This window comes from Strix uralensis, chromosome 22 (assembly GCF_047716275.1).
Source record: "Strix uralensis isolate ZFMK-TIS-50842 chromosome 22, bStrUra1, whole genome shotgun sequence".
NCBI lineage: Eukaryota > Metazoa > Chordata > Aves > Strigiformes > Strigidae > Strix > Strix uralensis.
In genome coordinates this window covers 6,535,624-6,558,222 of record NC_133993.1, presented here as the reverse complement: position 1 = coordinate 6,558,222, position 22,599 = coordinate 6,535,624, and the positions used below count along the sequence as shown (strand labels likewise).

The window sequence follows — 22,599 nt, the reverse complement described above, 5'->3', positions numbered from 1 at the left end:
GGCACCCCGGGCTGTGGCTCCACCGCAGCCCCCGGCCCTTCATCCACCAAAAATCCCCGCTCCGTTTCCTCCTTGGAGCCGCCGGGGCTTTTATCCCCAAAATGTGTCACCCCTCTGTCCGAGAGGTTTTTAAAGCGGCGGTTGTGGGGACACAGGGCTGGAGCCGTGCGGCGCTGTGGGATCTGCCCATCAGTGTGATGAGCTGCGCAGCGCATCAGGGCTCAGCACCAGCCCCATGGTTGTGGTTCCTGCTGTCTGCTCGCTGGGCTTTCCCCACCGCTGGAGGTTGGAGCTGAGGGTTGAGCGGCCACGCAGACACCCACCGACCCCCCGAGGGGGGAACGCGGGGCTGGGTGACCCCCCCCACCGTCCCCTGGCACAGCCTGGAAGTGAAGCTCTTGCTGGCCATATCCCCTACCAAAAACCCAGACCCACTTCCACCAGTTCCTTCCCTTCCGATGCCCCCACCAGCCTCTCCCAGTTCATATTTTCATGGAAAAAAAAAATCTCCATCTCTGCTCACTGCCGAGTGCAGGGTTTGTCCTCTTCAACCCATCGAGGTGTCTCAGTCGCGGTCCCCGGAGCCTCCCAATGTCCCCGTCCCCCCCCCCCGACTGCCCTCCATTGAGCATGAAGCTGGTGCAAAGCTGGGCTCATAATGGGGGGGGCTGTCACTGCTTTCGGTGCCACCTCCCTGTGGCAAACCACAGCCTGTCCCCAGGGCTGTCACCTCCCCGGTGGCTCTGCCATGCTGGGGTTCCCCGGGGACGATGGCACACCGGGGGCCGGAGCCTCCCTGCCAGCCTGCGGGGCTGGTTTTATCCCCCGTTTGATAAAAAAAATGAAATTTCAGGGCATTATTTGCTTTTCCAGTGCTGGGAGGATCTGTGGGGATGCTCATCCCAGTTCCTTTGGGACCAAGGTGGGGACAGGAGGGACGGGGTCAGCCGCAGGTGGGTTTTGGGGAGCTCAGCAGGGATCTGGGGGGGCTGCTTTGTGCTGAATCGAGGGTGCGAGCCCAGGGGGGCCCCGCAGCCCAGCCTGCCTGCGCCCCAGCTGCTGGCAGCGCTCCCGGGCCGGGGAAGGGGCGGGAGGGGAGGTGTGAACAGCGGGACAAAGCGCCCTCGACGCCACGTGCTGCCCACGAGGGCCGGGTCCGGCAGCGGGACGGGGGGTGTTGTCCCGGGGCCGTGCTGCTGCAGGCCGTGTCCCTGCCGAGGTCTGTCCCTGTTCCCCAGGCCCGCGGGGGTGCTGGAGGGGCCGTGGGGAGGGGGATCCCCCGGGACCTGCCGGGGGGACGTGCTGCAGGTGTGGGGGTGTTTGGGGCGGGACACCCCCCCCTTCCCTCCCCCAGCCACAGCGGGTCCCCCGGGTGCCCCACGCCGGCCCCGGTGCCCAGGACCCCGCCCAGGTCCCGCCCCCCCGCCACGGGCCCCACCGGGGCGCCCCACGCTCGCCGCGTCCCTCCGCGCCGGCCCTGCCCCGGGCCACGCCCCCGCACCAGACCACGCCCCTCCGCAGGCCACGCCCCACACGGTCCCGTGGCCACGCCCCTTCCCAGCCCCGCCCCACGCCCTCCGCGCCGGGACTGCGACTCCCGTCATGCCGCGGGGCCGGAAGGGGTGTGGCCTCCACAGGCCGCTTCCGGGCTGGCCGTGAGGAGGGAGTGAGGGAGCGGTAAGATGGCGGCGGCGGCGGTGCTGGAGTTCCAGCGCGCGCAGTCCCTGCTCTCCACCGACCGCGAGGCCTCCATCGGCATCCTCCACTCCATAGGTGAGGCGCCGCCGCCCGCCCCCGCCCCGCCGCCCGCCGCCGGCCGCCCGCCGCCGCCTCCCGCCTGCCACCGCTGCCGGCTGCTGACTCACCGTGCGAGCCGGACGGGAGCGAGGCCTGGGCCCGCTCCACCGGCCCCGGCCCGGCCCCCTCCTCCCATGCGGGTCCTCCACCCGCACCGTGGGCCGGCGGGACGGGGCCGGGCCGCTGCCTGTCGCCGGTGAGGGTCCCGCGGGCCCGAGCGGCCGGGAGCTGCCGGGCTGAAGCGGGCGGCCGCGGCGGAGCCCCGCTCGGGGAGCCTGTCAGCGGAGCCCCGCGGCTCGGGCCGGCTTCTGTTCCCTGTTCAACGCGGTGCGGGTGGGGGCAGAGGCAGCGGCGGGGGAACTTGGCTGCACTGAAGCCTGGGGAGCGGCGTGTACCGGGGCTGTAGCGGGCAGTGGGGCAGGCGGGCGTCAGCCTGTACCGGCTGTTCGCTTCTGGGGTTTTTCGGTTGTGGTGTTACAGCGTCTGGGTGTTGCGCTGGTAGCGGCGGCCTGTGGCCGGTGCTCGGCGTGCTGACGGGTGGGAAAACTGTGCTGGAAGTGGTATTTTCTGTTCTAACACCAGAGTACACCCGCTCTTTAAATTACCTTCTCAGCGCTACACAGAAAGTTTTGAGGAGTTTTCATGTGTGCTGTGTCTGGAGTTTTAACTTCTGCTTGTTTCAAGACAGATGCTGCTTGGAGCAGTTACCTTGTTGGTCTGTCCTGGACGCTTAGTGGTGCTAAGGAGATGTTGGTGCTATAAAGTGGTTCGTAGGCACAATGTGGACATCCCTCTTTATTCGGGGTCGTACGGGGTAGGGAGAGCGGGTGCTTTTTGTGTATGAAAGAGTGATTCTCGTAACGTATGGTGATTTCTGAAAAGATGCTGTGACCTGCTGTCACCCTGCTGTGTTGGGCAAATAAACGTTTCCTAGGGTCTGTATTAGAGCTTGAAACGAATTGCTGTACGGTCTTTAAAAGTTGCTCATCCCTCTCGGTGTTTTGCTGGTTAATTAGTAGTTGGTGTTCTCAAACCTGTCAACACACCTACAACTTTCTGTCAGGTCAGGCTCAGTCAGGAGTAACAGCTTGTGTTGCCAGTTGGTGTAAGCTGGAGCGGGAATAGAGCGTTGCTGTGATACTTTCCTCCTTGAGAGCAAAGTTACTTTGCTTTTGTCACCGCACGTGTTAAATTGTGAGGACTGAAAGCTGCAGTCTGCGCGCAGGGGCAGCGTGGAGTATTTCAGTTCCCTCTCGAGCTGGGCAGCGTATTTTGGATTTGTTTGTGTAGAAATTGGATGAACTCGCCTGTGCAGGGAATGGTGGAGATGAACGTTTACATGGTAGCAGGGAAGAAAGTGTGTTGTTTTGTGGATAACTTATATGAAATTGATGTTGTGTAAACACAGGTTTGGTGCTGCTGTATGTCATTTGGCCCTTCTGCAGAATTCAGAGCCAGAGTTACTCGCGGTGGTACACAGAGTGGTGATGAGATGGTCGGAGTTCAGCGTGGGAAGGAGGACTGACTCCTGCAGCGGCTGGAGCGCCTGATCCGCTCCCGAGCGAGGAGGGCAGACGTACCCCACTCGCAGAGCCGGTGCTGTTCTTGTCAAAACAGCACTGCGGGATTGCGACTGAAAGCGGCAACATCAGAAATCCCAATCCTGGAAATCCCATTAAATTTCTTTTATTTGGTTTTGTGGCTTCAGTGGGAGAGGGTCTGTTGTGTGGTAGTGTTTTATAAATGAAACTTGAACAGCTGGAAAAGCTTAATGAGACTACTTCAAAACTTTATGTTCAAGCCGGAGCATGCAGTTGTGGCTATCAGCTGGATTAAACCTACGTGAGGCGTAGATGAAGCTCTCTCTATAATCTGCTTTCCAGATCTCGCAGGCCAGGCTGAATTCACTATTGCCTGTTATAACAGTTACTTTTTTTTGGTGCCTTTCCAGGAGCTGACTAGTAATGATTATCTTCTAACTGAAATAGCATTAAAGGTAACTTTTCTACTCTGTCCTAGTGAAACGCGATGTCCAGGAAAATGATGAAGAAGCGGTGCAAGTCAAAGAGCAGAGCATCCTGGAACTGGGGTCGCTTTTGGCCAAGACCGGGCAGGCAGAAGGTGAGCCTGACATAAGTAACTGAGGTAACGGGTGAGGGATACATACATTCACATGAATTTAGTCTCCTTATTTAATGGGATAGAAGTAAAAGCAGTTTTTGGCAGGCAGTGTTCTCTCGGAGACAGGACAGAAACTAAAAAATTGGGTAAACAACGTAAAATATTGATCTCATGTTACTTGGCCCAGTATTCCAAAAGGTTGCTGATGCGTTGGGCAGTTTAGTTTATGACCCTTTGACATGTGGCCATTTCAGTACAAGTGACTAAAGTTTGAGGTGAGAGGATTTTCTTGATTTGCTTTTCATAAGCTCAGAGCCTTGTTTCAAATTGGAAAGTTTGTCCCCAAAAGTCCTTTCTCACCAACAGCTTCTTTCTCAATTAATTTATCTGCTGGAACATTACATCAGAGAATCCTTGCCCAGCTCCGTACTTGAGCAAGACTTGACAGTCCTTCTATTGTGAATGTGTGAAAGGACAGACATGGAGTAAAGTCTGATGATTTTTTGATTTGAATCTGTCCATGCCTTTTGTTTCCTGGAAAGCTCAAGGCAGCGTGTTTGTTAGTTTGTACTCAGCGGTTTAGTTTTGTTTCTTTTGCTGAAGAATGTCTTTTCTGGAGCACCTTTCACCTCAAGCAGTTTAGGAGCTGATACTCCCCGTCTGTACAAAGAGTGTTCTGTCTGTGGCAGACAGTTGGCCATGGTATAGCACTGATGTTTTCTAACTGTGCACAACAATAATTCAGAATGTGAAGTGAAGCGTATGTGCTTTTAACAGTCTGAAACTGGTTGGGGAAAACAGGCCAGCAGAAGGTTTAATCAAACTGAAATTCAACTGGGATGTCAGACCTAACGTTACGAGTAGTTCATGGAGAGCAGTGTGAGGGCTCAGATAGCGGCTGATCAGGATCACGGTTTTATATTTATTCTGAAATGCGCGCTTGGTGTCCTACTGCCCAGTCTTTGTACACATCTGTTTTGACTTGGCCGTTTAACTGATCTACCCACGTCTGTGTGTGTTTGAGCATTCTGGACACTGATCCTGCTGTGATTTGCAATTGAACGGAGCTTGTGACAAAGTAGATTACTTGCACTTAGAGCAGTGCTGGAAACAAAGGTGCTATTCATCTCACCTAACTATAGATGTCCACTTCTGATTTCCTAGTGTGGACGGCTTTTATAGTCGGTGGGGAAGAATAAGCCCTTCCAGCACACGATTCATCTCTTCCTACAGTAAGAACTTAGAGCAGGACAAATGAAGCCTGAAGTACAAGTGCCTATTTCTCTAATTTAATATTCAAGGACCTCAAGTCAGTTAACTCAGGTGTAGGTGTCTGTACTGTATGTGTGCCCTGTGTGCTCTGATGTTTGCTTCTGCAGAGATAATTCAACATGGCTTTGCTCCTGCACCAAGGAATATGTGTGTGCTTGGGCTAAAAAGGGGGAAATTGTCAGAAGAGTCCCTTCGAGTAAATGTGTGGATGTGCTGCTGGTGTGCAGAAGCCTGAGAGAAGAGTTGTTAGGTACACGATGGCCTCCTTAATGCTGCAGAACTTGGAGTAGTTTTGAGTTAAAGCGGAAGTCTCACACGAGTAGGAAGAACTTCAGTGTACTCTCAGCAAGTGGCTAGCTGATAGGGGTTTTTTTTTAAGGAGAAGGTTAAGTAATTGAAAATGACAGTATTAACTCATCAAAACCAGATTCTTGAAGGAGCAAACGTGAAATGTATTTGGAAGTCGTTAAAGGGAACACTAAACTGCAGAGCAATCGAATAGAAGAAAATGAATTTGGCAGTGTTAAGAAGCCAGGAGCGTATGTGTAGATCTGAGTGAGATCACCAGGTTGTGCTTCCTGGAGACGGGGGGAAGCTGGGGGATGAAGACAGGGGATAGCGCAGCTTGGAGATGTGATGCTTCTGTGGGGAAGACACTGTCAGCCTTCTTTCTGTCTGCTTTCTAGGGTGAAGTAGACTAGGAGGAGTGACAAGCAGGCAGGGTCAGCAGCATCTTCACCAGGTACAACGGGTCGCAAAGATGCTAGCACCAGGCAGACACACGGATCTTCATATCCAAGGGGAGTCAGTTGGTGCTACTTAACTTAACGAGGAAATTACTGAGACTGTGCAGTTTCTGGCCCGCATGAAGGAGATCTCATCATGGTAGCTGCTGCTGCACATGCTTTAGGTTTAGCTAGTGAAATTTCTTTGACAGATTCGAGGTGTTGCAGTGGCTTGTTGGCTACTTTCAAGCTGTAACTTCCCAGAGATGAAAGGATCTGTGAGCTGCAGCCTAGGGAAAAAATCAGCTGCAGTTTGGTGGGGTTTGAAAGTTACAGCTGCTGTGCTGCTGAGTGAGAGTGTAAAATGAACCTGTGGTTGTTAGAGGACTAATCTCTATTGCACTACGGCCTTTGTTTAAAAAAATAACAGTGATACAAATGACCCTCTTCATCTGCTTGATAGAGATTAAGGATTGAACTGGTAGTTTAACTACCTTTTGAGGACAGTTCTAGATTTTTATAGCATTGCTTAAAACTATAGGATTGGAATAAGTTGAATCAGGAATTCGGGTACATGGCATGTTAGCTTGTGCAAGCGCTTTCTCTGAGGTTGAGCAGCAGATTTCATTTTCCAGAGCTGCTGCTCATCACTTCTCCAGAGCTGTCAATCATACCCTTTTACCAAGCATTGCATTTACTTAAATAACCCTATAAATAGTTGACAGTTACATTGGTAGGAAAGAGAAATTTCTATGGGAACTTTGAGCTTCACTGTCTAAATGTGTAGTTTGCAAAATGTACAGATATATTCTAGCTGTTGACTTCAAATCTGCTTTCTAGTGAGTTCTTGTGCAGCTGTTGAGCAAGTCAATGGAAAGTTGAGTACTGCAGTATGTTTCACATGATTTTTCCTTTTTTATTCTGAAGTTCCTTGCTTGTGTGGAAGAGTATGTTGTGCACTAAAACCACGATTCAGTTGGTCCTGAGAAGCTGGTGTAACGCAGCGATGCACAGTAGGAAGAGTGGTACCCTGTAGTAGTTGAGAGTTGATGGATCTCAGAGAGTCTCGCTGCCTTCATAAGACAGACTGAAAAAACCAGCAAATTCGTAGTCACAGAGCTCAGAGCTAAGGGTACAGTGCTGTGACCTGATGAGAAGCACACTTAGTCCCTGTGTGAAGTGCGGTGTTTTCAAGTGCTTGTGTTAGTTGCGTCAGGGAAGAGCACAAGAAACAGCTTCTGGGCAACTTCAGCTTCACTTCTGCTTCTCTTCCGAGCCCAACAAGGTGATCTGGAGCCCACCTTTCTCAGCTCACATCGAGAGGAGGGATGCTTGAGAGTAGCTCTGCACAAAACTGATGTGTTGGAAGCAGCTGTCTGCTGCTGTCACAGTAGTTTGTTTACGGTTTGTGAAACCAGAGTGCTTGATTAAAATGATTGGGATTTGCATCCGTGAGTGGCACCGCAGATTGAGTGGTCCTCAGAACGAAGGCGGTGTGGGTAACGTCATCATCTGCCACGGGGCAGAAGGTAACAGTTGTTGGATGAAAGCTGAGTGCTGACTGAAACTGTCAGTCAGCGGGCTCAGTCTTAGTAAAGAAGCTGTACCTCAATCCTAGAAAAACCTGCCCCTTTATTCTCAGACAGAGAGAAAGGAAAACTTTTATGAAATCTTTGGCATAGCAGTCATAGTGTCTTGTTTTGTTTCCGGTACAAAGTCCAAGTGGCTCATTGTAGGAAGAGTCACGATTTGTTGCACTGCTGTTTGGAAAAGAAGGCTCCTCTAAGGATTCAGGGTGCACTGCAGATAAGTTTTGTTTGTTCTAAAACTGCGCTTTCAGATGTATAAAAGTGTCAGTACATCACCGTGAGCAATTGGATTGGAACACACTGAGTTCAGTTCTTAACAGTGTAAGAAATGAGCTGTATCAGGCTTGATTAAACCTTTAAAATAAATAAGTTGAAAAAGTAAAAAATACTGGAATATTTTTTTTAGATATTATTAAGATGTTCTTATAACAATTCTTTTGCGTTACTGCTAAATGAAGTATGACAGAAAGCTTGTTTTCAGCTGTTTTTATTGGAATCCTCCCAAACTGAAATTCTGCTGATGGTTCTCTGTATACTAATTAAAATCAGATTAGTCTCTTATAGTTTTGATTTCGATGCCAGTTTGATGTAGAGTATATTGAAGATTTCTGAAATACTCATTGCAGGTTTTGTTGTGGTACTTTTACTATCAAATCTTGTAAACGTGGTAGTGCCAGATGTAGGTGATGTTTGGGTGAGACTTAGAATTCTGGGGCAAACAAGCTGTGATTGCGGTGTACGACCCGCTGAACCCTGCCCTGGCACGCTGCTTGTCTGCTGGAGGTATCGTCTTCCCCTGACTGTAAACAGACATCGCTGCACCCTGGCCCCACCGCCGTGTGGTGTTTATTGCAGGAGAAGAGTTTTAATGGGTGCTGTGCGATTCCAGCACGTAACTCCCTTCTGCTTCTGCGAACACCGAGTCCTGAAGCTGCTGCTGTTGACAGCCACATCCCTTCGCTCCGTAGGAATGACATTTTTAGTGTATTTCTTCATAGAGAAAGGCTTTTCCTTTCACAGAATCACCTAGGTTGGAAAGGACCTTGAAGATCATCTAGTCCAACCATTAACCCAGCACTGACAGATCCCAACTACACCAGATCCCTTTGTGAGCTTGAGACTAGCTTTATAACTGTAAACTAGTAAGGAGACTATAGAAACAGAGATCTAGTTAACTAAGGTAAGATCTAATTAGGTGATGTGGGTAGTTGAAGTGTTAAATGCCGTTTTTTCAGCAGCGGAGCACGGGGTGTATCCGACTTTCTAGGGCTGGCTAGGTACGGCAGATTAAAACGTCAAACTGTGAGTTAATAAAAACATACTTAAACTATAAACTCCATTGCCCGTTTTATAGAAAAATCTCAAAGCATTTAGCAGATGCTTATGTTTTTAAAACGTGCCTGAGGCAAGTGTACTTACAAATGGTGTTATAATTGGGCGAACTGAAGTAACGGGAAACGTATGCTGTGTGGGTAAGGCTGGAGCCCAACAGTCCCCTTTGCCAGTCCCCGTGTTTACTGCAAGGCATTCCTCCAGGTGACATTTATCACTCTTTTCCTGTAAATGATGTTGAGAGACTGCTTATAAAACGTTTGGTGTAATAAATACTGATGTGTATAGACGTGTCAGGTACTCCAGCTGCGGTGTAACTCTTGGCTGTGTGGCTGTATTTCATGAATCTTTTTTTTTCTGTATGCAGAGCTGGGAGGACTTCTGAAGTATGTTCGACCCTTCTTGAACTCCATCAGCAAAGCAAAGGCAGCCCGCTTAGTCCGATCTCTGCTTGATCTGTTCCTTGATATGGAGGCAGCAACAGGACAGGAGGTGAGATTTAAATTTCAGCAGTAGTCTGTTCCTCAAAAGCTTGTAGTACCATTATCTGACCTACTTTGCTTTGCACTGAAGAATTACTCACGTCAGGAAACATTCATTTAATGCATTTGGATATATTCTATTCATAGAACATTAGATAATTTAATTCACTCATAACCATGTTTTTCTGCAAGCCTCATCCTGCTGTGGGTTAGGAGTAACTCTCACCCTGGGCATTTTTCTTAGATTCGTGTTGCTAGCTATGAGATGCACACCATTAGTAGTTTGTGGTGGGTGTTTGGAATACGAGAGGTGCTACACTTGCTCCAGAGAGCTCGTTCTGGTGGGAGGCTGGGGGCAGCGTGATGGCGCAGAGCTAGAGGAGTGAGTGTTGAAGGTCTGTTCAGGAGTTGGTGGGATTAGCTGGTGAGTGTTACTTTGCATCTTTCACCTGGAGACGTGAAGGTGCGTTGGGTGGGGATGCAGTGTGGTGTGTCTTACTCCACAGAGGGCTTCTGAGGTATGAAAGTTACTCCTCAAGTGGGAGTGCAAAAAGTTTTGCAGCTGCCAAGTGTAAACTACTTCCAGTGGATGAACTTCTCCACCAGAAAACCCATTTGGTGTAAGATAGCTCATTAGAATACAGCTGTGTTTCTTCTTTTCTTTTTTTTTTTTTTTTGTGTCTATGTGACTTGTTGGTTACTTGGGAATGGGAGGAGGACAGGAGCAACTTGTAAATGACGAGGAGCCACTTAGAAGCAGCACTGAGCTGTGGTAGTACAAGTTATGCTGGCACACCAAAGCGGTTAGATGGAAAGGGGAGGCAGGGAGGGTCTGAGCAACAGATTAAGGACAAAGCCCCCATGAGACTGGACAGTTTAGAAGAGGTTCTGCCATGTTGAGAGGCAGGTGGCATCCTTTAGTTCAGGTAACTTAGCAAATGTTCTCTGTGGCTTGTATATTGTGTTATCGTAAGTGGTGAGAGGATTTTTGCCCCTCTTCTTTAACAGAAGAGAATAAGGGAAGCGGGGTGGGATGTACAGGTGAGGAGGGAACCCCCAAAGGCGTCAGGAGAAAATGAGTGGCTTCTGACTTTTTCTAGAGGTAACTTGATGTAAATGACGATATTTGGATGCAGTCCCAGACAGTGGCTTTTTATGGCAGGGGAAGAACTTGGAGTAATAGCGATGGAAATATGGCCCAGTTAGTCAAAATACTCACTTTCAAGCATATTCAGAAGCCAAACCCAAAACCTTAAGGAATTATGACACCTAACCTGTGAGGTTCTTGACGCAGTAATCCTGAATACTTTCAGCGCCTCAGAAATGTTCAGAGGGACATTTGCTTCCTCAGTGTAACGTATATTAAGAAGACTCCCAGGAGTCCAGTAAAGCAATGAAATTAGAGATTTCTCCAGCTCCTAATGCTCCAGCTATCACTGCGCGATAAATTGCGGCTTCATAATGGCTTTTCATAAAATGTCAGCTCCTCGTCACTGCTTATTAAATGGGGACGAGTCCTGCAGTGTAGTACAGCTACAGAGCTGCTCCAGAAAGAGCTGCGATCTGGAGATTATGGGAAAAGGCATTCCTGAGCCTAGCACCTCAAGGTGACTTACTGCACGTTATTGTCCAGTACTAAATCGACACCCTCTGCTAATTGGGGTGGAACATGACTGCTTTATTCATCAAGGGAATCTCAGCAGTCTTAAAAATATGAGAAGCCATTGGGTTCCTTTACTCGGCTTTGAAGTGATGGATAAAACATCCAGTGTCACTTACTGACAGGCTCCTGGCGCCTGACTGGGTTGTAAATAATGGAGCCCAGCACCTCTGTTGCTTTATACTACTAAAGGACACACATGCTCTGACGTATTTAGGCCCTAAAACACGTGCACTTTATTTTCCTTTCTTTCTAGAGCAATTGAAAATACATTTTTCTCTATGGCCAAATGAAATGGTGCAAAACACGCTGGAAGAGACCTCAAAGTCTTTTAGTCCATCCCTTGCCCTAAGGCAGAATCAGTTCTCATGTACCCAGATGTTTTTATTTCAAACAAAAACACAGCTGTTTAAGAAACGCTATTAGGATTTCAGCAGTAATTTTTACTGGTGAAACTTGGGAAGCCAAATCTTTATTTTCATATTCCAGTGTGGGAGGATTGTCCCTGGTGTCAGAAAGTTATTGGAAGCCAAATACGTTAGAAAAGCAGCTGAAGAAGGTGGTCTGTTGGGATTTTTTGGAGATGGTTAAAGTTTAAACTAAACCTTAGTTTGCCTTCTGAGCTTTACTTTTGCAATACGTATTATAAGAAGTATAATACTGTGAACGTTGTTACAAAGTACGGGAAGATAATCTAGCAAATAGAGTATGAAAATATGTAGCACGGTTTAGCTGTTCTATATCCTTTTGTGCAACGTTTCTGTGAGTTTAAACTCTGGTGTTAACATGGTGCAGCCTGAGGCTGAAGCGTATCGTGTGTGGTTACCAGCGAGTCCTTGTTGAAGGGAAGTGGCGTCCCGTTGCTCTGAGCTGCAGGTCTCAGCGGTGAACTGCGCTTTACCCTGGTACTGCTGGAGGTGTCATTCAGAGACAGTTGGGGTAGGCACTGGTGGTGAAGGCTAATCTCCAGACTCATTTTAAAGCAGAGCTAATTCGTCGTTTAGCAATGTTCTTCAGACAGGAATGACTTGTTTCCTTAAACTACGCTGTGGAGATTCAGGCTTTGTTGTATTTTTGTTGCTTTGTAGGAAATGATTGAACCCTACTGCTGTTTTAAAGAGGGGCAGCAGAAGGCTTTACAAATTTCTTTCTGCTCCCTTTAAGGTTGACCTGTGTTTAGAGTGTATTGAATGGGCCAAATCAGAGAAGAGGACTTTTCTACGCCAGGCTCTGGAGGTATGTTACACTGTGGATCCCAAACCTGTGTGATAACGTATTCCCTTTATCAGATTTAATACCTATAAAAGTAGAGAACTTGTAGTGTGTTGTCCAGATCTTTGTACATGTAATGGACGGGCGATAGCGATGACACTAAAGTTAGTGACTCCTCTTGAGCAGACAGGATTTTCCCCGTCGTGTTTAAACTAGCCAATCTTCCAAGTGGCAGATCTTGCAGAACTGGACCATATGATATAATTAATACCAACTCATTTAGTGAAGTCTGTGCAGATAAGAATATAAACTTTCATCTTACCAAATAAATCTGTACTACCTTTCTCTGGCTTTCCTCACAGCAGTTCCTTTTCTGTTCTCCAGGCGAGGCTGGTCTCTCTGTACTTCGATACCAAGAGGTACCAAGAAGCCCTGCAGCTAGGTAAGCCTCCCACTAGGTGGTGGTAGTAGTGCTCTGCTTTGAAATCAGGCTTGAGGCTGATGAGGGAAACGACCGGTGATGTCATGTTCCTTGAGAAGTTTTGTAGAACTTGGGCATTAATTTCTCAGTGCTGTACCAGTTCTGCCATCTTTTGCTATAGCTTGGTGATAAAAGCTTTTAGGGATCTCTTTGTTCTCACCATTTGTTCATTTCAAATAATTTTGGAAGCAAAGAGGAGCTGTAACCAGTTGAAGGCCGTCAGGTTTGGCTCCTGCTGGAACAGACATAGTACTCTGCTGTGTTCAGAGAGGTTGAAGGAAGAAACCAGCTCTTTTCAGTTTGCTCAAATACAGCCTCAATAAAAGCAGTAGTAATGCTAGGAAATGGCAAACCTCTAAGGATGTAATTAGACAAGCTCTTGTGAAGTAGTGCAAAGGCTTTAAGAATTTGCTTCTGCACCACCTGAGATATGGTAATTAACCAAGTGAACTCTCCTACTCTGCTACAAAGCAGAGTAAAGCAGGTCATCTTACACGGCCCAAGTCCCTTCGGTGCTTTACAAATGCTCATTTTGCAAATGACTGCAGTAATGTAAGATGAGGTTTAAGCTGGCTAAAGGGTATTTGTACAGACTGCACTGCCAGCTCAGCGTGTGGGTTCGAGCAGGGCTGAGGGATGACGACGCTGACACGGACAGAAGTGCTCACCCGGGCGGTGGTGATGTGTCACCAGGGACCTATAACTTCTTAAACAGTGCGGTGACAAGAGCACGTGTCATGTCCAGAGTCACCTGGGTGACTTGTATCTGATCAGAATATCAAATTATGTTAAGTGCTCTGATACATGGAATTCAATATCAAGTTAGAATTAGTTTGCATACAGATGTGTAATGAACTTAGGATGCCTCTTGTCACTGTTCTCCACTTGGACATCGAGCTGTTGACCGCAGCAATTTGAGTGCGACCGTCCAGCCAGTCCCTTACCACCGAGTAGTCCATCCGTCAAATCCACGTCTCTCCAATTTAGAGACAAGCATGTCGTGTGGGAGAGTGTCAAATGCTTTGCACAAGTCCACGTAGATGATGTCAGTTGCTTCAGAACCTTATGGGGTTCTCATCTCTGTTTGCCTTAAGTTAGCTCTTTAGTTTGTCGCCGGGGGGGAAGGGGAAAAGCTCCCTCTAAGGCTGGCTTTTTCTGCCCTCACAAAGCTTTAATGTGACAGTTTATCTAGGCATTCCTTAGGCTGTCCATTCCTATCTCCTAAATTTGATCTGTAAATGTCTTGTGCTTAAAACATTCCTTCCTCATCCCATATTCTTAGGAGTTGTTTGAAAATCCTCAGGTCTCACCCTGGGGGAATGATGCAGGAACAGGCAGTACTTCAGGTTTGCTCAGAGCTCTGAATGCGAGTGGTAAATCACATTGTCACCTGGGGAAGGGGTACCAGAGTGACAATCTGAACTGCACAACCCATCCTTGACTTTCTGCTGAGCGTCTGCTGCCTGCGCTGAGGTGGCAGAGACATGCTGTCCACTTATCCAAGTGTTCTTACTGCCCTCTTCCACCTCTAACACAAGACTGGTTCATCCTTCTCCAGCTGTGGACTGGCACTGACCCACTATTATTTCCTCTCCTTTGTTTCTTCTGGGAAGAACAGGTTGTGTAAGCCTAGCCTCCCTTCCTCAAAGCCAGTACTGCTGTGGGGGAAGAAGGGTGTCATCTGGAAAGACTTGGTTTGTGTAGTTGTTGATAGCAGATGCAGAGCAGGTTACAAAGGTTCTTGTTTCTCCCTGCTGCTAGGCTCCCAGCTTCTTCGGGAATTGAAAAAGATGGACGACAAGGCATTGCTGGTGGAAGTGCAGCTGTTAGAAAGTAAGACTTACCATGCCCTGAGCAATCTGCCAAAAGCAAGAGCAGCCTTAACCTCTGCACGGACTACAGCCAACGCAATCTACTGTCCACCCAAGCTGCAAGCAGCGTTAGACATGCAGTCAGGTAAAGCCCTTCCGGAGAAGGGGGAAGTCTAAGACTCGTCATGGTGCATCAGTTGACTGATATTTGTTCTTTCCTGAGTGAATTGTGGAAAATGATGCTAGGTGGGACCTCAAGATATCCACAAGCCTGCCCAGCTGCCTCAAGGCAGGATCAGCGATAATAACATTGTTCCTGACACATGTTTTTTTCAGTCTGTTCTTGAAAACCTCTGGTGGTGGAGGGTCTGTAACCTCCTTAGGCACTACAGCGTTCCACCACGTTAGTAAAACCGTAACGTTGTTCCTGACTTAATTTGCAGGCACTTACCTGAAGTGCCTCAAACTTGTCTTTCTTAACATGCCCTCTTAAGAGAGGACATGGATGATGTTCTGCTAGAGATAAGGTAAAGGGGGACACAGAAGGAAAGGTTTCTCTTTACTTGAAGTACCAGATAAAGCACCGGACAACCAAATTGTTCTTCCTCTTCCAGTTACATTTGGAATTAACTCTGATGCCGGCCTGTTTGTTCCTCTCAACAGGTATTATCCATGCAGCAGAAGAGAAGGACTGGAAAACAGCCTACTCATATTTTTACGAGGCGTTTGAGGGATATGATTCAATTGACAACCCAAAAGCCATCACTGCGCTGAAATACATGTTGCTGTGCAAAATCATGCTGAACATGTACGTGGCAAATGGTTCTGTGAAGAACACTCCCTGCGTTTAAATGGGAAAGGCTTTTCGTTTATAAGACTCTAAACTAATGAAAGAACTCAAGGAGACAAGCTTTGCTGTTTGTCTTTATGACCTAATCTGATACATTGTTATTTGAATTGTAGTAATTTGCTATCAGTTGGGAATTTTTGAGGCACGCTTGGGTTTACTCTGACCATGTTGCTGAATAAATGCTCTCCTCCCTTCCCTCCCCTCTCTAGCCCAGAAGATGTGCAGGCATTAGTGAGTGGAAAGCTTGCTCTGCGGTATGCAGGAAGACAGGTATAGAAACTTAATCCTTTCTATCTTCCTATTATCTCTGAGAATAATGTGTTATTCTTTTTGTCAAATACTTTGGTCTTTTCGTACCAAAATACCCTTCGCTTCTGAGCCACCTGAACGAGATCCAGAACTGATTAAATTACCATAAGTAATTACCATAAGTCACTCGCCTTCAAAGGGAATACAGTGATTTTCACCACCCGAGAATCTGGCCTGCTCGCTTTATTTTCTCTGGTTTTCTCCTCTCTGCTTTCTTCATGAACTACTAAATGCCTAATTCTGTGAGGTACTCCTGTCTCAGCCCTCGCCAGCTGCTCTGCAGCCATGGAGCCGATGTATTTAAATCGGAGTTATTAATTGGTTTTACTTGGGTGGTAGCAAGTCCTGAAAATCTATTCACAGCAGTGTAGCTGAGCAGCTTGAGACCTAGATGACTGTAAGGTGGAAGCCAAGCAGCTGGGGAGTTGTTAAGTCAACTGTTTATTCTAACATGTTAACTTGCCAGTCTGTGAATGCCACCCCCGTATTAAATCCAGGGATGCTTATATAAAGTACAGGGCCAAAAGCCAAGCGGGCCAGGGTCTGAGCCAGGCTTACACAGTGATGCCCTTGGTGGCTTTGGTCAGCCAGCTATTTACTTTGACGCAGGAGCTAATACTCACCTACCTCACAGAGGATTGGGGGAGCTGTTTAGTAGAGGAGATCAGTGAGCATATGTGTGTAGAAAAGAGTCTGAAGTGGGGATATCCCTGTGCAATCCCTGCTGGATCACGAAGGGCAGCCCTGGTCCTGCTTCATCCCCTTCCCCCAAGCAGCAGCTGTGTTGGAGGCTCCTTCTCAGCGCACGAGGGCAGTGTACTGTGGAGGAAATGCCAGCTCTTCCCTGCACTGTCCTCCTGAGTCAGCAGTGATCACAGGTTCCTGCAGCAGCTGTGGAAACTGAGCTTCGGGAGCAGAGACAAAGTGGGCAGCCTTGGGGGCAGCTGGGTGGGGGAGAGGGTAGCAGAAGCCTGGGCCTCGTGCACCACAGCCACCGGGCTGTCACTTGTGCCTCTTGCCATTTGGGAACTGTTCTTCTAGTGGTGTTGCTGTTCTGTTTAGTATAAATATGGTACTTTAGTTGTGGCTGAGTCTTGTGCTTTGTTTCAGCAACTGTGGGGTAGATAAGAAACGTATTCTGATGCTGCCCGTGATAGGGTATCCGCAGGACTTCTGCCATGCTGCTGTTGCTCAGCGGAGGCAGTGTGGCATGCCGAAGAGGAGAAACACAGCTTTAAGGGCTGAAAATGGCCATGTTCATTAAGCAAGTGACAAAATGTGCACTTCAAAATCGTATCAAACTGCCTCCCAACCTGCAACCTGATAGGAATTGCAGCTGGTATTCTCAAACCTTGCAAAACTTGAGTTCTTTGTTTCCGTGAAGCTGATTTCATGCGGTGTCCTGCAGCTGTTCTGCATGTTCTCCTTTTTAGCAGCTGTCCTTACTCTGCCTGTGTGGAAGTAACACTGACGTGGCTTTGTAGCAAAAGGAACATTCCCGCTTTGCTGCTTAAGCACGTTTTCAGTATACTGCACAGTTGGCATAATAGCACTGAGAGGAGACGCCAGAAAAATAACCTACTCTGATTTTCTTTCTCTGCAGACAGAAGCACTAAAATGTGTGGCACAGGCCAGTAAGAACCGATCGCTGGCAGATTTTGAAAAGGTGAGTCAGGAGGCAGAAAATGGGGCCTGGCTGGTCAAAATGTTCTGTTTCGGAAAGTTTTGGAGTTGCTACATACCACAGCAGGAAACCGTAAAAGCTTTCATAGAAAGCAACAGTGCATCAAGCAAATACCCCGCAATAATCATCCTGTTTGGTTTTTGCAGCATGGAGAGTAATAGTTCACTTGAAACTAGTTGTTTCCTTTTTTTGGAGAGTGAACTCAGAAGCAGTTTCCTGTACTTTTGATGCTGTTCACCAGCAGGTGTATCCTTCTAAAATTTTGTCTGGCTTCGGCAAGAACGCCACAGAGATAACAGAGAGGCTTCCCGTGTCAGGGAACGATCCTGCCATGCTGTCTCCTGAGCATAAACCAGAGATTCTGGCTTGCTAAGCCCTGTGTTTGCTGCACGGTGCTTGAAGGGCTGCTAGGCTGTCATGACCTCCTGGCCTTTTAGCTAAGTTATGGGATTGGATTAACCACTGATACTTTGCTGGGCAGGGAGGGAAGACTTTCATACTCAGAGGGCCCTGAGGACAGCAGACCTGTTACTACTTGAATTATTTGTTCCCACCGTGTCTTCTGCAGGCTCTGACAGACTATAAGGTGGAGCTCAGGGACGACCCCATCATAAACACTCACTTGGCTAAGCTCTATGATAACTTATTGGAACAGAATCTGATCAGAGTCATCGAACCCTTCTCCAGAGTACAGGTAATTGTTTCCAGCAAGCACACCGACGTGCTGGCACCTCTGTCCCCTGCTGTTGGTGGGTGAGGGACTTGTTCCCATACAGAATATTTTTTACTCAGAGCTGCTCAGCACTTCCAGAGCTCAGGGTTCATCGTGTTCAGCTGAAAAATGATGAGGGGGCTGAGGGGAACTTGAAGAAACATGTTCCAGTCGTTGCCCTTTCCAGCTGTTTCAGTTACGCACACGGAAAGGCGGACATGCTTTTAACACTGAAGTGTTTGGCTTTTAAAGGCTCTGACAGGGTGTGGGTAAAGCTGCAATAATCTTGGAGAAGAAATGTTATTTCATGTTTCAGAGCGAAATGGCTTTAGGCGTCTCGTCTGTCTTCAGTTAAAATTGGATTTAAAATCTGAAGGACGTAAAGCTGCGAAGCAGAAAAAGCCTTTGGAGATTTTTAGGCCAGAGCGTTTACAGGCCCTTGAGCTGTTCTGTGGAAGAGCCCCAACCTCTGTGTTGTGTGTCAAAAGTGCAGCTAAAGATTTACTTAACTCTGTTGGTCTCTCTTATAGATTGAACACATATCCAGCCTCATCAAGCTCTCAAAGGTAAGAACATCACTAGAAATCAGTGGCACATCTTAAGAGGGCAGAGGAATTGAGGTCAAATGGCATTTGCCACCGGGAAATAAATGTAGGCTATTAAGTCTGACGGATCAGCACCACAGCATTTACAGGCAAATATCACTCCTGGGAACTTTAACACGGACAGTTTCCATGAGGCATCGGTCTGTCTTCCTCTGCCCTACACTCTGCTGTAACGTCGCCTTCCTTCACGTGGGTTTTACTCCCTGTGTTAGCTCTTGCTTTGTATTGCCAGCAGATTTCCTCTGTTGTAGTAACAGCTCACGTCGTGACCACCTCAGTCTTCCCCACTGACCTGCATTTAATCCTCGTGAGCGTGCCCAGAGGAATCTTTCTCAGACCCTTAAGATACAGGACCCAGCTAATCACTTGGAAGTTTCATTAGGGATGTGTATGTCACGTTGACTATTGCAGTAACTTGCTTTACAAATAATCCCAACCAGATTAAGTTTTAGGAAAATCCACTGTAGTCCCAGCCAGTTGCACCCTGAAGTGATTTTGTCCTGAACGGGCATTAAGGCCAGAGGTTTGGAAGTGTACTGAGCTCGGCCTTTATGGTCGTTACGTCATCTGTTTTCCCTTTCTGTCTGTGCAGTCTTTTCCTAGACTAGCCCTTGGTGCTTATTTAGCACCTACTTGATAGTTTGAATGAAAGCTGGACTGCAGTTGTTTCTTAACGGGAGCTGTGTGTCCTCTGTCCAAAGAGCAGAAGAGGAGCTGACTCCTGTGGGGCCTTGCTTGGCCCTGGGCAGGAGGTGAGCTCGGTACTGAGAGGCTTCAGTGAAGCTTGGCCAACACTTGACTAAATATTTGCTGAACCAAGCTAGAATGCTCCAGGTCCCCTAAGGAGTAACACCTGCATGAAATGACAGATACACTGTCTTCTGTGGAACACGAGGGCAAGACATCCTGGTGCTCTCGTCATTAAAAGCTACTGCTTAATTTCCTGTGTCATCTAAAGCGGGTGGTAGTATCAAAGCAGTGTGCAAGGAGAGATCTGTCCTGACATCGTGTTCAGTGATAAAATAGCTGCTTTTAAGCAGTGCTTATATCCTGCCAGGGCTGTTGAGTGTGGAGTAGTAAAATTCGTATTTCTTTATATAGTTCTAGGAGACTTTTAATTTTTCTGCTTCAATTTCAGGCTGAGGTAGAAAGGAAACTGTCACAGATGATCTTGGACAAGAAATTTCATGGTGAGTCTCTGCATCCTTCAGTCTTGACTGCCCTGCTGCCCACGGCCAGGTCGTGTGTAAGCAAACTGTGGGTAGACTCCTCCTCATCCCTGCACCTTTGAAGCCCAAGGTTCCTCCTCAGACTGCTCGGTGCCGCTTCAGACGGCGGGCACGCAGGTTAACGGGCACTGTGGGAAGAACAGTGAGCAGTGGGTTTATTTGTGTGTCTGCCCGTTGTCATGAAGGCTGTTCCTGTTGCTCCTTCCATCTGCCTTCATCAAGCTCAAGGCTTAATTTCTCACAAATCAGAAACTGCTGTGAAGTCCTTCCTTGCTGCGCCTGCGTCCAGGGACAGTTGTGAGGCGCATTGGTGGGCTGCCTATCAAAGGGGTGCTCTTCTGCCTTGGAGCTTACTGGAGTATGCGGTCGCCTTTCCCAGATAATTTGTCAGGAGCATTTTGTGTGTTCGTGGGTGCACCCAGTTTGGGTTTGGGACCATGGGAGGCTGCTTCTCTAATAAGTCCTCAAGGAAACAGCCCTGTTCTTGTTTACATTGTCCCTAGTGACAATTTAGAAAGCCCTCTTGGTCTAGCTGAGCAAGATGAATGGGAGGTGGCTAAAAGAAGCATACTGGTTAGAGAATAGCTCAAAAATTACAGAACCCAGCTGCATTGCCCATCTGGCACCTGGAAATAGTTTAATTATAAAATGGCTTTTTTTTTTTTTTTTGCTGGCGTAAGCATCTCCTGGATGTCTTCTCTGGGACGTGTTTTTTTCCTGGATGAGCCGCTGTTAATGCAGTCCAGACAAAAATCAGTTGGTTCAGTACAACACATGAGCCCCTTCCAAACCCAACAGAGCAGTTCGCTGGGTAGATCCCTAAATTCCTGCTGTCTGGAAGGAGTGATCTGTTGAGCGTTACCCTGGTAACCGCCGCTTTGTGTCCGCAGGCATCCTTGACCAAGGCGAGGGAGTCCTGATCATCTTCGACGAGCCCCCTGTAGACAAAACTTATGAAGCTGCCCTCGAGACTATTCAGAATATGAGTAAAGTAGTGGATTCGCTCTACAACAAAGCCAAGAAGCTAACATAGGTGAGTGGAGGCAGGAGCCGGAGGTCGCAGCTGCTCCGGACCTATCGCTCCTCCCAGGCCAAGGTGCGGTTTGTGTCCTTGAGGCTTGTTTTCTCTCCTCTCGATTGACGTGGCTCTGTTTTCTTTTTGCAGAGTTGAATTTGCTAGCTGTCATTTGGAGAGTGTGTGTGACAGGAGAGTGAAACCTTTGGGAAAATGTTAGGAGACTTTTTTTTCTTTGTTCTACTTTTCGCTCGGAAAGTTTTTAAACTTCCTCATCCAGTGCATCTTGTATTCCATACGATGCGTGTTCCAGTTTCCATGTAATCTTTACTGGCCGAACTTTGTATCTGGGGGGGGAATATTGTTTAAACAAAGAGGGTATTCTAAATAAAAGGAAAAAGGCTTACACTACCTAAACATGTGCTTTCCACTTCCTGAGGGATGGCAGAGAGTTAAGCAGGGACAAAGTTTTGTTACCAGTAGGTGCCCAAAACCAGTTTGTTTCATCTCTCCCTCTGCTCTGAAATCTGAGACTTACTGACAGTGTATAAGCAGCCAAGTTTATTCCATTTGTACTGAACCAAAAAAAACCCAAAAAGTACAGACTGCTGGTTTATTTTTAAATCTTAAAGGCCTCAGATCCCCTCGAAAGCAGCTCCACAATGATTTTCCTGAAGGCTTTCACACCCGAGGAACCTGCTTCAGAATTGTCATTGTGCTGCGCTAGCCCGGACCCACCCTGCGCAGCCAAAAACCTCAGGACGGCTGCGGCCACTGTCTAGACCATTAGGCCAGTTTCTAATAAAGGGAACAGCGCAGGTTTCCCCTGGAGGCCTGTATTGCATGCTATTGTTTTAAAATAGACTAGATTTTAAATGTTTTATCCCTCCCCCCCACCTGCATTGGTAGGAAGAACAGGCGAGCAGGCGTTCCCCGAGTGCTCGCCGTCCGGCGGGAGGCGAGCGGCTGCGGCGGGCGCTGAGCAGACTGGCGGTAGTTACCTCTGCTGCGTTAGTGCTTCTTTCCTTCAACGGCCGATGGGAGACAGCTTGGCCCTTCTGGAATAACCTAGTGCAGCACTCGCTGGGGAGCTTCCTCATTACTGTTCCAAAGTCGTATGTGTGGGGGGTGGAGCACGGTGTATTCCAGCATGTTTCATTTTATGGTGAGGTTACTAGCTAGGTTTTAATGCCATTTGGGCAGTGTAAGCTTCTGCATCTCTGTCCTGCTAATCTTTATTTTTCTTTTCCCCTCTGTCTCTCTTTCTCCCTCTCCACGTTTTTCTTACAAAATTTATATTTTGTAAAAGGATTCTGTTTTATCAGGAAATATTTTGCCTTCACACTGAATCTTAGACTGGCTGATTTTTCTGCTTTCTGTTCACATTTTAACCTCTTTGACATTTTTTTTTTCTTTTTTTAAATTCCATCTCATCCAGTCAGTCACTGTTTGGGTTTTTGGCACCATCAATATCAAATGTACAAACGGTTCTTGCTAACCAACACCAGGTATATCTGATGTTCAGATGAGTTCCAATAAAATAATTTTTTTTTCAAAAATCTGTCTCCTGTCTTCAGCTGCCGAGGCAGGTAATGGGCACGTTTGGTGCAGTTTCTCTCTTCGCTTAGGGAAGGTGGATCGCAGCACAGGCTGCACACCTGGCCAGAGCTCACCAAAGCATCATTGGTGATGATGTTTCTGAGATATGGAGTG

General features: G+C 47.7%; 1 protein-coding gene across 1 annotated transcript; it reads left to right on the top strand.

Annotated features, from left to right (window-relative positions):
• The first annotated feature begins 1,613 nt into the window (after window positions 1–1,613).
• PSMD11 (proteasome 26S subunit, non-ATPase 11) lies at window positions 1,614–21,303 on the top strand. Its single transcript, XM_074891833.1, has 14 exons — window positions 1,614–1,773; window positions 3,817–3,918; window positions 9,204–9,328; window positions 12,143–12,214; window positions 12,575–12,632; window positions 14,433–14,627; window positions 15,146–15,290; window positions 15,542–15,602; window positions 17,245–17,307; window positions 17,894–18,019; window positions 18,568–18,603; window positions 19,781–19,832; window positions 20,762–20,904; window positions 21,037–21,303. The coding sequence occupies exons 1-13, from the start codon at window positions 1,683–1,685 to the stop codon at window positions 20,902–20,904; spliced, it is 1,269 nt and encodes a 422-aa protein (XP_074747934.1). The 5' UTR covers window positions 1,614–1,682; the 3' UTR covers window positions 21,037–21,303.
• The last annotated feature ends 1,296 nt before the right edge of the window (window positions 21,304–22,599 follow it).